General features: G+C 39.6%; 3 protein-coding genes across 3 annotated transcripts; 1 reads left to right on the forward strand and 2 right to left on the reverse strand.

Annotated features, from left to right (window-relative positions):
• The first annotated feature begins 15 nt into the window (after positions 1–15).
• On the forward strand, positions 16–6934 carry lin37 (lin-37 DREAM MuvB core complex component). Its single transcript, XM_034127610.1, has 9 exons — positions 16–474; positions 695–770; positions 852–902; positions 1054–1083; positions 1250–1335; positions 1472–1632; positions 5995–6126; positions 6274–6347; positions 6597–6934. The coding sequence occupies exons 1-9, from the start codon at positions 441–443 to the stop codon at positions 6682–6684; spliced, it is 732 nt and encodes a 243-aa protein (XP_033983501.1). The 5' UTR covers positions 16–440; the 3' UTR covers positions 6685–6934.
• Positions 6935–8092: 1158 nt separating this feature from the next.
• Positions 8093–10152, reverse strand: LOC117480516 (chemokine-like receptor 1). Its single transcript, XM_034127860.1, has 3 exons — positions 10067–10152; positions 9051–9762; positions 8093–8762 (listed from the first exon to the last, which is right to left on the reverse strand). Exons 1-3 carry the CDS (start codon positions 10074–10076, stop codon positions 8492–8494), a joined length of 993 nt encoding a protein of 330 aa, XP_033983751.1. The 5' UTR covers positions 10077–10152; the 3' UTR covers positions 8093–8491.
• Positions 10153–10424: 272 nt separating this feature from the next.
• On the reverse strand, positions 10425–12972 carry LOC117480315 (chymotrypsin-like protease CTRL-1). Its single transcript, XM_034127607.1, has 7 exons — positions 12791–12972; positions 12148–12251; positions 11993–12072; positions 11825–11906; positions 11532–11712; positions 11286–11416; positions 10425–10738 (listed from the first exon to the last, which is right to left on the reverse strand). Exons 1-7 carry the CDS (start codon positions 12834–12836, stop codon positions 10577–10579), a joined length of 786 nt encoding a protein of 261 aa, XP_033983498.1. The 5' UTR covers positions 12837–12972; the 3' UTR covers positions 10425–10576.
• Positions 12973–13460: the final 488 nt, after the last annotated feature.

Below are 13460 nucleotides of genomic sequence, written 5' to 3' on the forward strand. Positions count from 1 at the left end.
GGAAACCGGAAGCGCGCGGAAGAGGAAAGTCTGGTCGATCGAAAACAAGCTAAGTTAGCAACGGTCATTTGAGCTAGTAAACGCGATGGTCTTTAAACGACACGTCTGAACTTTATTTTAATTTATAAAAATCACCACGGGAAACAGTTAGTCGACTAATTGTCATCGGTGAATGTAGATATTATTGAGCTTGAAAAACTAGCTTTAACTTTATACAAACAGGTGGCTAGCTGATTGTAAACAGTAAGATAACTGCAGCTAACGGCTAGCTAAATTGGCAAACGTTAGTAAGACAACGTCCTGTAGCAGCCATATGCTATTGTCAAGTAGCACCAGTTACTGAAGAAAACAAACCCGAGATTGGTGACCGAGAGTGAACGCCGCATTCTAAAAGTTGGCTTTCACCCAATTAACGCTGACGTTACAAATAGGTGGGGATAATGCACCACGTCAAGATAAAGACTGAAAGGCCAGGTGAGTAACGCTGCTACATTTTTCACTTTAAATGAATGTAATCGATGATCAAGTCCCCCTGACGTAAGCACACGTATTGCATTTGGTCAGCCACTACCAGTACCTACATGCAGTGATAAAGTTGCCATGCATTACAATTAACTCTTCGTTTTGAGTGTGGTCCACTGCTTGTTTTTTTTAATAAAATCCCAATTGTTTACATCTTATATCGCTTCTTCAGATTCAGAGGGTGTTGGTGCACGCAGCCGATTGGATGATGTGCTCAAGGGACTTGTGGAGAGGACTGAAAGTGAAAAGTCAGTTAGTATTAAAATGTTAAACTCATCTCATCATTGTCACTATTTTCCTATCAGACTAATGTCGTTGTGTTTGAACAGGGAACAAAATGAAGGGGATACTGGAAAAATATCAGCGGATTCCTTAAACAAGTATGAATCAAAATATTTGTAAAATGTACAGTATAATATGTTGTAGCTGGTGACGTTATTAATAAATAAATATCTATATTATTTCGATATTAAATAAATACAAAGTGTTAAAGCTTGTTTTGATATTTCATTGTTCACTTTCCATCTCTAGGGATTTGTCTCCATCATCTGCTGGAAAAAGGCAAGTGTTTTTTTTTCTACTGGGTTGACACACCTTAACATTTTATTTTAATTATCTGCATTTGTAGCTCAAAATTAAACCTTGCCATTTCCTGTTTTATAGTTCTACATTGTTTGCACACCATCATCTAAATCTAAAGGCCCTATGCTTGTTTTGTTTCGTCCAGGCCGTCAGCTCGATTCCCACAGCACCGGAGGAAGAAGCGAAAAGAGATGGATGAGGGCATACCAGAAAGCAATCAACACAAACAAAGTAAATGTTGTGAAAATATAAGAAATCATAAAATGTGTCCTTTTTATCCCTGAATTACTTTGTGGTCTACCTACCACTTTATTGCACAACTCCTTACCTTTTTTCTTTCTATTGTCTGTCTTTCTCCCCTTGTTAGATGCTTACATTATTAAGTTGTTTGATCGCAGTGTGGATCTGGCTCAGTTCAACACCAGCACCCCACTGTATCCTATTTGCCGTGCTTGGATGAGAAACAACCCCTCTGTTCGAGTGCCGCCTGCTTCCCCGAGCCCCCCCCACAGCATGGTGGAGGACGAGGTGAGGCTACCCGGTTATATTGGATAACAACAAATAACCAATTTTTTGTTGACAAGGAATTGTTTAAAATGAAGCATCTGAAAATTGTACACATCTGTATATAGTTTAAAAAATACTTTAAGAATGTTTTGACTCTAAATGGTTAAAACTATTTTGCAATTGCAAACCTTTTATATGACAAAACGTTAACGGAACATTGCATTTATAATGTGCTCTTACAAACCACTACCACTCTGCATTTCTGACCTGCGTAAGGCCGCTCCCTTGTGGCTAACAAATATAAAACTCTTATTTATTTTTTTCACACAGGAGTGTTCCCTGCTCCCAGTCCCTTCTGGAAAATACAATTTCAGTGAGCACCTCAAGCATAATTCTATATGATCGTTAAATGGATGATGGTTGTTGAATGTCTCTACAGAAGATATTTCAGAATCCTTGCTAAACTAAAATGGGATAATTGCAAAAATGTAAATGTTTTTTTGTGTTTTGATTTAGTAATTTAACCTTTCCGTCTAATTGTTAAACTTTAGTTTTGATCAATACGTTTTACTTGTGTATAGTCAGGGATGCAAACTTGTCACCTTTCGGCGAAATTCGCCGTTTTGAATCCAAAATAGGTAGTTTGTGTGATTCATGTAGATCTGCAATAAAAAATATTTTTGGGGTATGGGGGGGGGGTCTGGGACCCGGAGTAATCTGCGGCCGCGAGCTGTTATGTGCCATCATGACACGCATGGTGTTATTTTTTTATATATTATAATGAAGCGCGAGCTGTGTGCTCGAGTCTTCCTGCCTGTCAGCTCTGCTCATGGATGTATAATAAGGCTCTGCTGCTCCGGGATGAGGGTCTAGCTTCAGCAGCTACATTACCTACGGGTGCGTTCGTTAATATTAACTGTGCGGTCCGGAGTCACTGTGGCACAGACTGGACCGCTGGTGAACAGCTGTTAGAACGGGCCGTTCAGGTGTTCAAATCAGAGCTCCCTGTTGGAGCGGCAGAGCGTGATGTGCACTGAAAAGTGTTCCTGTCGCAATATTATCGTTGAGCTAGCTAACTAGCATAACATATCTGCTAACGTTTCCTTTAGCCTTCGTTTTCAAATAGTTTTAAAAGAGTAAAAGTAGAAGTACTCAGGTCTTGTACTTGAGTAAAAGTAGAAGTAGAAGTCCTGCATTCAAAATGTTCCTCAAGTAAAAGTAGAAAAGTATTCTCATCAAAATATAGTTAAAGTAGCGACAGTAAAAGTAGTCGTTGTGCAGATTGGTCCATTTCAGAATAATATATATGATATGTTTTATAATGATTGATCATGAAAGTGTTCTCAAAGCTGGTAAAGGTGCAGCTAGTTTGAATGACTTTGCATACTGCAGGGTAGCTTGTGAATTTACTCCAGGTGGAACTAAAGTCTGATTTAACACTTGATTATATTTCACATCATTCATCCACATCTGTAAAGTAACTAAAGCTATTAAATACATGTAGTGGAGTAGAAGTACACCATTTACCTCTGAACTGTAGTGGAGTAGAAGAACAAAGTAGCAACACATTGAATACTTAAATAAAGTACAAGTATCTCAAAATTGTACCCAAGTATAGTACTTGTTGAGTTTATGAACTTAGTTACTTTACATCAGGGGTTCCCAACCTTTATTGTGCCAAGGACCGGCAGATACATAAAAAAAAAATCGCGGACCGGTTGTCAATTTTAACTGATTTTAATATTTACTCACCACCAGCAGGTAGCAACAGAGGCTAATTGTATGTAACAGCCTGAACAAATACTAGAACAATATGCATCCAAAACATATTAACAAAGTTTAAATGTGTGTGTGTGTGTGTGTGTGTGTGTGTGTGTGTGTGTGTGTGTGTGTGTGTGTGTGTGTGTGTGTGTGTGTGTGTGTGTGTGTGTGTGTGTGTGTGTGTGTGTGTGTGTGTGTGTGTGTGTGTGTGTGTGTGTGTGTGTGTGTGTGTGTGTGTGTGTGTGTGTGTGTGTGTGTGGTGTGTGTGTGTGTGTGTGTGCGGTGTGTGTGTGTGTGTGTGTGTGTGTGTGTGTGTGTGTGTGTGTGTGTGTGTGTGTGTGTGTGTGTGTGTGTGTGTGTGTTGTGTGTGTGTGTGTGTGTGTGTGTGTGTGTGTGTGTGTGTGTGTGTGTGTGTGTGTGTGTGTGTGTGTGTGTGTGTGTGTGTGTGTGTGTGTGTGTGTGTGTGTGTGTGTGTGTGTGGGGGTTGGTTCCGGTGCACTCCGACAGCATTTAGCACTACATTAGATTAGATTAATTTATTTTGGGAACAGCCGCATATCTTTTGAAGCCAGGAAAAGGCTAGTCACTGTGACCTTTTTACCTGTGCTAGACTATGGTGATTTGATCTATATGAATGCACCTGCCCATTGTCTGGAAAGGTTAGATGCCGCCTATCACAGTGCTCTGAGATTTGTTACTAACTGTAAAGTACTTACTCATCACTGTACCCTGTATGCCAAGGCAGGTCTGCCTTCACTTACTGGTCGGAGGCTCAGTCATTGGTACATATTCATATATAAAGCCATGCTGGGTAAACTACCGACTTATATATGCTCTTTGATCTCACGGAGAGTGGCAAGTAGCTATTGCCTGAGATCCCAGGATGTGTTTTTATTACATGTGCCAAGTGCTAGGACTGTTTTAGGTACTAAAGCTTTTATGTGCGCTGCTCCTCTGGCTTGGAACACCATGCAAAAAATATTGAAACTGAGCATTTTGATTCCCTTGCATCGTTTTAAAGCACGGCTGGATGAAATGTTATTGGATACCTGTAAATGTAAATAGGTTGCTAATGTATACCCCTGTAATTATGTTGTGATGTCCTTTTGTTTTCTGTTTGTTTTTATGTGTAACTAATGTACCGCAGGTCTCCCTTGAAAAAGAGATCGTTGATCTCAATGGGATTTTTTAACCTGGTTAAATAAAGGCTACAAACAAACATATATGGAGTTAGCCATATGTGTGTAAATTACTGTTCATAAACATTTGAAAACAAATGCCGGTGTCGGACAGACACAAACACACCGAACACACAGAGCTGAGCAGAGCACACACACATCATGCGCCTTGGTGACTGACTGGACATCTCCTTCATAAAACTAATAAAAGGGGGAGTAATCGGGCAGTTCGATGTGTGTAGAGATGTGTGTAGATGTGTGTGTGGTTAACACGTAGCAGCCTGCAGTCACTCTTAAGCTGTTCTGATTAAGTTAAACACAGCGAAGGCGGTGCGTAAAAAGGCACAGCTCTTTACCCGCTGGTGCTGCACTTCTCAGAGGCGGAGTATACGTGCCGCTGCCTCCTGATGCTGCAGCCATTTCATGAAGTGAAGGAGGGTTTCCTTCTATAAAACAGCTGCGGGCAGCAGATACCGTGAGAGTCCCGGACATTAATTCATAGATCAAGGCAGACTGGTTTACTCTCCTGTTTTGCCAATCCGGTGCTTAAACAAATAGCTCTACACCCCTGGCCGACATGTCCTTAAAATGAAGTCCGAGTTTGAAATATATCTCAAATAATGTATGCACCACCATTTCCCCACATAAACATAACAGTCTGCAATCAAACGGTTGTCTCCTGTGCGCTCCTCTTCCTACTTGGCACACCGGTAACATGCTCGTGTGCACAAGAGGCTGAGACCTTAGGCCGAGCCGTCGAATCCCTCGGAACACCATAAAAGCCATTTTCAACGGTTTTCTGGTGAAAGATTAACTCGCTACTGGATGAAATAATATGACTGGTGGCATAGGTGCAAAAATTAAACACTTTTTGAAAAAAATATGATAAAATATTTTTATATATTTATAATTCTGCAAATATTACGATAAACTCACAGCTATTTCGCGGCCCGGCAGTAACACCTCAGCGGCCCGGTACCGGTCCACGGACCGGGGGTTGGGAACCCCTGCTTTACACCACTGGCTATACAGATAGAAAGACTAAGCCTTGCACAGAGGCATGAAAATACATTTTCAAAATGCTCAACAGTGCTGCCAAAATTATAAACTGACTGCTACACAATTCAAATAAATGCTTTTATACATTTCTATTAGATGTGACTCTTTGGCATTTCTGTTATTATTAACTGCTTTAGTTGTTCTGACTGCTAAAATCCTCTGTTATTCCTCATTTTAAAGCCGATATTCCGTGGGGTCGGGGGGCTCGGATCCTTGTCACCTTTTTCATACCTGATGAGTTTGCATCCCTGATAGTACTAAATGCATCATTAGTTGTTTCTTACGATTATGCCATGATCTTTGGGAATTATAAATCCAGGAATAATTTATGTAAATGGCTGTTAACCTGTATTCCTTTTGTATCCACATGTCTTTCTTTCTCCAGATGACAGACATGATGAATGGTAAAGGCCAGATTGTGTACAGACTGCCTCCTCCAACAGCCTGTCCTGTCAACTCATCTGGTGAACCCATCAACCTCAGGATCCCACTGACTGAAAAACCCACTGTTACCAAGGTTCTACAAACAATATGCATGATAATCATTCATTGTCTGAATAGTGATATTAAATGACACACATTTATTATAACATCATACGCATGAGCTTAAAGGAAAACAAAAGAGGTCTAATAAACTAAATCTGAAAATGTTTTCTTTCCACAGTTGACAGATTCAGCTCCTGTATCAGGTTCTCTCATATGTGACCACATGGAGCGTTGGAAAAAGATAAGGCACAAGTATGTTCTTCATTAGAAGCTCCTTGAAATGAGAATAATTATAAACATTTGCATTGCCCTGTGCACTGTAGTCAACCCACCGTGAGGGCAGGGTTTCACCCATGGGTGTTTTTGTGTGTTTCTCTCGGTAAACATGAAACATATTTGAATTGTTGCCGGTATCGATTCGGTAAACCAGATTTTCAAACAACTGGAACCGTCACGTGTTTGTGAGATGAGCTGACACATTTTGTTTTTTTTAAATTACAGGTGGAAGGAATGCTCTAACAAGAACCAGTTGAGATACAGCGAGAGTATCAAGGTCCTGAAGGAGATGAAGGAGCTCTATGATCGCTAACTGCCTCGTACTGCAGCTCTCCACCACAGAATGGACTCTGTGCAATTTAAAAGGGAGCCACAGCGTAACAGTCCATGTTTGAATAAACACTTATTCAAAGCAAAGCATTAACAGATCCCTCAGCCCTATTAAGACTATATTGTACATCACGGGCAGAAACATTTGCTGTGCTGGAAAGTGTTCATGCAGGACTTTATTCATACCATTTTAAGAATTCTGAATAAATGATTCCTCTATCCTGTTGCATCAACATTGAAGTTAATTGTGATTATTGTAAAATGTCAAACTTGCTTCCTTGTTTCTAACACAGGTATAAGAGAATACAGCAAATATAAAAAATAAAAGAGGTCCGGCTTGGAGCATTAATAAGTCTATACGTGAAGCCCATAGATAGCATTTGATATTCACTTTCTTCTGAAATGCATACTAGTAGCGTGTTAGTTCTTAATCAACCATCCTATCCATAGATGACACCAGTACTGCAAATGTCAACAATTTTAAGTTTTCTTTAATGCCCACATATTTAAACTTGTTCTCTGTAATATTGCTGATTTCAGGGGTGGTTCTAGGGGGGGGGGGGGGCAACAGGGGCCAGTGCCCCCATAACACTGACCAGGGACCCCCCTCCAAAAAAAGGTTACAATATTACAATTTATTGGAACTAAATCAAATCAGAGACCCGGATTTACAGTGGAGATTAAACTGTTCATAACCTTATATAAAAGCAAATACTGTTTATGTTTTTTAATTAAATTGTCACTTAAGTTACTAAAACAAATACTCTAAATGAAAAAAACTACTGAAACAAAGGACTGTAACTTAAATTTACTAAAACAAATACCTTTACAAAAACAAATACCAATTACTGTATTTTATGTTAATTTTACACAATTACTTTATATACTGTCTTTGTCTTTTTAACCCACTTTTATTGCGCCCCTCTCATGAAATAACTGGCCCCAGCCTGGCCCCCCCCCAGTACAATTGGTCTAGAACCGCCACTGGCTGATTTGGTGGAAGTAACAGCAAATTCAACTCTGTATGTACGACAGTATACATAATTACAAAACTGCAGAGCAGCGACCCTTTGAATTACAAGTGTCATTAGGAGGCACAATTTATATAATTTATATAACAACCTTAATTATTAGTACTTTCTATTTCTAGGGTTGTCTTCTAATTCACTTTAGACAATCAAACATAGTGGTATATCAAGATTTGTTAATTCCCAAACTAAGAAAAAGTACTATGTGCACTCCCATAGTTGTATTTTCTTTATATTTCTGATGTGTGGTGTGCCATCGCGTAATCTAAGAGAATCTGATTCACAAAGTTATTTTGCAAATGCAAGAAGTCAAGCATATCATTGTGGTATCCTGTAAGATAAAAGAAACACTGAAGGAGGAAGTGAACAGCTCATCAAAAATATGTTTTTATTCACTGTACAAAAATGCATATAGCGCAATTATTGAAGCTCAGTTTGTGTGACAGTATTATGCTGCTATAGAGGCATGTCAAAAAAACATTTGTAAATAAGCTCGAAATTGTATTGTTTACAACACTTAAAAGTAAAATAACACATTACTGTGCACATTATCATGTAATTTTAAGCATTGCCATATCTGATGAATTTATGGGTATAATTTCATTGTACAAAATAATTAATTCTTATACACAGACATTCATATTTACATTGTAAGGCCACAGCACACCCTACACAATTATTGATCTAGAGAACTATGTACAATCCATGTTCAGTTTCTACTCTACTTTTGTGATAATTGATTACAAGTTTCATATACTCTGACTAATCTTCATCAGTGCCCAGTGTCTCTCCCTCCGTGCAATGAAAAAAAACTGGTTCTGTGGTTGAGCAAGTGGCTGGGCCTTTCATCTCCACGGGTGCAGTAGAGTCAGATTTACGAGAAATCCGTGAAAGGTAGGACGTCAGGGAGCGAGAGGACGTAAATGATAAGTGGTCCTCAGCCAGGGCACTTTCTAGTGCAAAGCACACGAATCGCTTGAGCTTCTGCTGGAATTCATGACACATGAAAACATAGAGAATGGGATTCAGGCAGCTGTTCATAAAACACTTCTAAACTTTAAGTTAAGTGGGCATTTATCACAGAAGTGATTGTTCTGTCTCCACGTTTGTTGCATTGTCTGTGATGTATTTTCCAACGGTTCCTGGTAAAGTAGTAGATGTTCAGGTTGATAAATAATATTTTCCACACTGAAGATTATGGAGGTATTGATCAGTCTTCTCATATTTTTAAGCCTCGATTTCTCCTTTCCCCACCCCCTCTAACATCACCAGAAGTCATCATTTAAGGGGTCATTTCTCGAAAAAAATGTGCGGGGGGAAACCCCCCGGACCCCCCGGACGGGTCACTCCCTGTACGTCAAGAGCCCCACCAAAAAAATAGACCACCGGCCGCCACTGGACACATATTACCAGGAATGGGATCAGGAAGCCCATAACAAATCGAAATATGTCAAGAATCCATGTTTGTTTAGGATAACAGATTATCTTCCCCCCATGAGGCCAAACCTCTCGAAAATGTGCATATGGAGCACTGCAGACCCCAGCAGTAATCCAGATGATAACGCATATGATCTGGGTTTTGCCAACGGTACGGTTGTTTTGTGCCCACACCACCAACCAGATTGATAAGCAACGATCCACACTTATGGCTGTCAGAAGAAAGATACTGGCAAACATGTTGACTACAATCACAAAGGTTTTGAGCTTGCATAATACTCGTCCAAACATCCAGCGGTTTCCCTGAGAGGTAGAAATGATTGTGAAAATCAGAAAGGTTGAAAAGAGGAAGTCAGCCAGGGCCAAGTTGAGAAACCAAACTGAGTTGACCGTTCTCTTCATCCTGCAGCCTGTCACGTAGATGACTAGACTGTTGCCAATAGTCCCAAATGCAAATATCAAGCAGTAGATGACCAGCGAAGTTATTTGTAGGGCCCTGACAACCCTATTGCCAACCCTATTACCATCTTCTTGTACAGTGGAGTTGGTGTAATCGAATGAGGAGTTGGTGTCATCTAATGAGGAGTTGGTGTAATCTAATGAACAACAAAAAATAAGTGCAATTACTGACATTAGCTCTCGTGTGACCACATACAACATCTAAGTTAGTTTAAGTAGTCACAGAACACTTTGTATTAGATTGCATGTTGACTTTTCCACTAATTTTACCCAATCACTCTTGTGTTTAGAAAATAATTTATAAACTCAAATTAAAGTTTCTGCACATACATTTTAAATGAATCTGGCAAAAACAATGTTTTTCTGTTAACCTTTCTGTTAACCTTTCTGTTAGTGCTATTTAAAAGCATTGCAATAACTGTTTTGTATAAAGTTTCTTACCAGTCTCCATTTTTCTGATGCCACGAAGGTCTGTCTTTTATTTGTAAATTGATATTTATCTGGCTCTGACTCTACTTATTCTCTCCCCTATTACTCCTCCTTCTCAGTTCATGCAGCTGCCAATGAAACAGTACTTCTGCTGCTGCCATGGCTTTGTGACAAGGCATTAAGTCATGTACAGGGAGTGGACAAAATAACAAGAACTCCTTAAAACAAAATGCATGATCAACAGTTATCTGAATCTAAAATTATTATTCTCATAGAATTATTATTGATCTTTAAATAGCTGGAGCTAAATGGGCATCCCTCTAGTAATGTCTTAACATTTGTTGTAAAACATGAAAACCAACACTGTAGTCAAGTTATATTTTATTAATGAGTTTTCACAAATGCATCATTCAAAGCCAATTGAAAAGTAACATTCATGATACAGCTATTATTAATAATGCTGTATAGAATTACTTGTTGATCACAGTGAGGAGCAAGTGTTCTGAGTGTGTTATTTGCACATTAGTTGGAAGCGATAGTCTGGTCGATCCAGCTACGCAGGTAGGACACGCGGGCGTACACTGCAGGGGTGCGCACGTTGCAGTTGGAGGTGCCCCAGGACACAATACCCACAAGGGACCACACTCCACCGTTCTGACAGACCAGGGGGCCACCAGAGTCACCCTGAAATTAGATTTGTTTCTTTTTAAAAACATGCATGGGGTCACATCATTTGAATTAAACCTTGTATGAAGCTCCTGTTCAAGCTCTGTGGTGCATTAACAGGACGTTCTGTTCTGCTCTGTACAGTTTTCACACAGGATGAGGGCTGGTCTGCCATTATTTAAAAATGGCAAACAGGGAAACATGCACTAAGAACATTCACATCAACATGACAGGACATTAGTTAAAAAATGACATCAGAGAGTAAATGCTGCTTTTATGTATTCTGTGAATACCGTCAATTAATGGATTTGGAAAATTGGATATTATGTGCAAATATTTACTTCTATTTACTCATTACCATCATTATCTTTAATCATTTTTTTCAACACATTATGATTCACACATTTCTGTAAATTGTTAACTAATGTTTAACTATTGATAAATCAACACATTTGTATGAAACATATTACATATCAATATTACAATTGGTTTAAATCTGACCAATTGTTGTTTTTAAGAATTGTCTATTTTCCCCAGAAATCTGTATTTCAGGCATGGTTGTTACCTGACAGGAAGAGACTCCAGAAGCACCGGCACAGATCATAGCATCAGTGATCTTGTTAGAACCCCAGTGCTGCTTGCACTGAGCCGGGCTGAGCATAGGCAGGGAAGTCTGCTGGAGGTAGCGGGGGCTTGCTGAGAACGAAGTAGAATAAAGGTAATGAGGCTAGCTGCCCTAAAAAATGTTTTACGTCGTTCTCAAGGAGGTATGGTTCATCCTGTGCAATACTTAGAAGGTGGGCTCACTCACAGGTTTGGCCGGTCTTGCCCCACCCGGTGGTGACACATGAGGTTCCAGTGGGGATGCTGGTGCTGGAGGAGGCCAGGCACACAGGAGTCACACGGGATGTCATCTGAACTGGGGAGGACAGCTTCAGAAGGGTGATGTCATTGTTGAAGTTCTGGGCGTTGTAGTAGGGGTGAGTGATGGCCTGGATGGAGAGGTGAGCACAAATCATAAGCCACGAATGCCAGTATTTCTCCAGGAAATCCACTGAGATACTATATTTTTTTGAAATAAAGAGAACTTTTGTTGTTGCTTACCCTGGAAATTGTCTTGACCTGAATTTGCTCAGCGTTGGACTGACGATCATGTTCTCCCAAAATCACGCGGTGGTTCCTAGAGCTGGAAAAAATTAAAGCATACAGAGGAGTGATCACAAAGAGAAACATGTTGGGACTTTCCTCATTTAGATGTGGGACATGACTTACGACACGCGGCAGTGAGCAGCAGTGACAACCCAGTTCTGGCTGATCAGAGATCCTCCACAGAAGTGGAATCCCCTACCGTCCTACAGTTATAACATACATATTAACAATATTGTAATTTTCTGAATTACAGATTCACTTTTTATTACTCGGGTTACCTGAAGGGAGACCTGCCAGGGCCAGGATCCAGACACAGCGTTCTGTCCATTTACAATCTTGTCGTTACCTCTCACTTGGGGCCTGATAGAAGGTACTCCACACCCTGAGGCCAAATCACACAAACGAAAAAAGGGGTACAAGAAAAAGAAAACATACACTTAGTACTGCAATAATATGTTTGGTGATCAATCCACAAAATACCCTTTAAATTCATAAGTTACATTGAAACAACTCAGTAAATATTAAATGTTATCTTCAAAGATATACCCTCTCACAGTAGTGGTAAGATTTTGCAGACTGCAATAAATGCACATGCAGATCCCACTGTTCTGATTGTATAGAAGTAACTTTTCTAACCTACATTTGATGCATATAGTGGTGTGTTTATTATACTATGACTGTTTCCCTAAAATAAGACTTTAGAAAATTACATTGTGGCTGCTATTACAGCATCGCAGTATATTGAATCACAATTATATCTTGATATGTAATGCCAGATTCTTGCGAATACACAGCTCTAATCAAAAATGGAAATGCTTGTTCCAATGTTGTAAATGTATATACCAATAAGTGTTCTAGCACACAGTCACAGAAAGATTTTCTACAGATAATGCATCTGCTGGTAAACCGCCAGACACTTACCCAGTGCAGAGACCACAAGAGCAAAACAACTAACAAGGAAGAACATGGTCACGTCTCACTTTTCCTGAATGTCAGATCTGGGGAACGCTGCCTTTTATATGTTTGTATCCCCCACGCATGACCCTGAGACTTATACTGTAGTTACACACACACACACCCCCACACACACACACAGACACACGGCTTCGGTGATAAGTATGGGAAGAGAACACCTGATCATATACTTATTCCTATGTTCCTGTTTGGCCTGTTCTTGTGCACAAAGGTCATGGCTTTGCAAACACATTGTTGTTAAATCATTTCATTGGTTAGAAGCAACACATCCCCTTTGTATTACTGTGGAAAAAGAAAATATTCTTTCCATTTGACTGTCTTTGTGTTTTTTAATTCATTATTAAGATACATTTGCACCACATTAAATATATTAAGTTGTCTAATTGCTGCTATGTCCTTGCTTGCACAACTCACACCTTATTCATCAGCAGACACAAGATACCAGATATTGTTTGTAACAAATGCTTCTTGACAACTACAGCAACACCTTTCTTATCGGATCTTACAAAGTTGTTATTTCCAGTAAAATATGTTAACTCACACGAAAACATATATTAATCACAACCTTAGTGGTCTGTGAACAGGAACCAGTTTTATCTTAAGCATCTGCATCTCG

This window comes from Trematomus bernacchii, unplaced genomic scaffold, assembly GCF_902827165.1.
Source record: "Trematomus bernacchii unplaced genomic scaffold, fTreBer1.1, whole genome shotgun sequence".
Classification (NCBI taxonomy): Eukaryota; Metazoa; Chordata; class Actinopteri; order Perciformes; family Nototheniidae; genus Trematomus; species Trematomus bernacchii.

What these genes read in the sequence shown, in the direction of transcription:
- lin37 (XM_034127610.1), top strand. Translation starts at nt 441, where the DNA reads ATGCACCACGTCAAGATAAAGACTGAAAGGCCAG. An exon ending in GAGAGGACTGAAAGTGAAAA is followed by an intron (nt 771 to 851) that starts GTCAGTTAGTAT and finishes GTGTTTGAACAG; the next exon opens with GGAACAAAATGAAGGGGATA. An exon ending in TCAGCGGATTCCTTAAACAA is followed by an intron (nt 903 to 1,053) that starts GTATGAATCAAA and finishes TTCCATCTCTAG; the next exon opens with GGATTTGTCTCCATCATCTG.
- LOC117480516 (XM_034127860.1), bottom strand. An exon ending in CGTCCGGGGGGTCCGGGGGG is followed by an intron (nt 8,763 to 9,050) that starts TTTCCCCCCGCA and finishes TTTTATGAACAG; the next exon opens with CTGCCTGAATCCCATTCTCT.
- LOC117480315 (XM_034127607.1), bottom strand. Translation starts at nt 12,836, where the DNA reads ATGTTCTTCCTTGTTAGTTGTTTTGCTCTTGTGGTCTCTGCACTGG. An exon ending in TCTTGTGGTCTCTGCACTGG is followed by an intron (nt 12,252 to 12,790) that starts GTAAGTGTCTGG and finishes ATTTGGCCTCAG; the next exon opens with GGTGTGGAGTACCTTCTATC. An exon ending in CTGGAGTCTCTTCCTGTCAG is followed by an intron (nt 10,739 to 11,285) that starts GTAACAACCATG and finishes ATCTAATTTCAG; the next exon opens with GGTGACTCTGGTGGCCCCCT.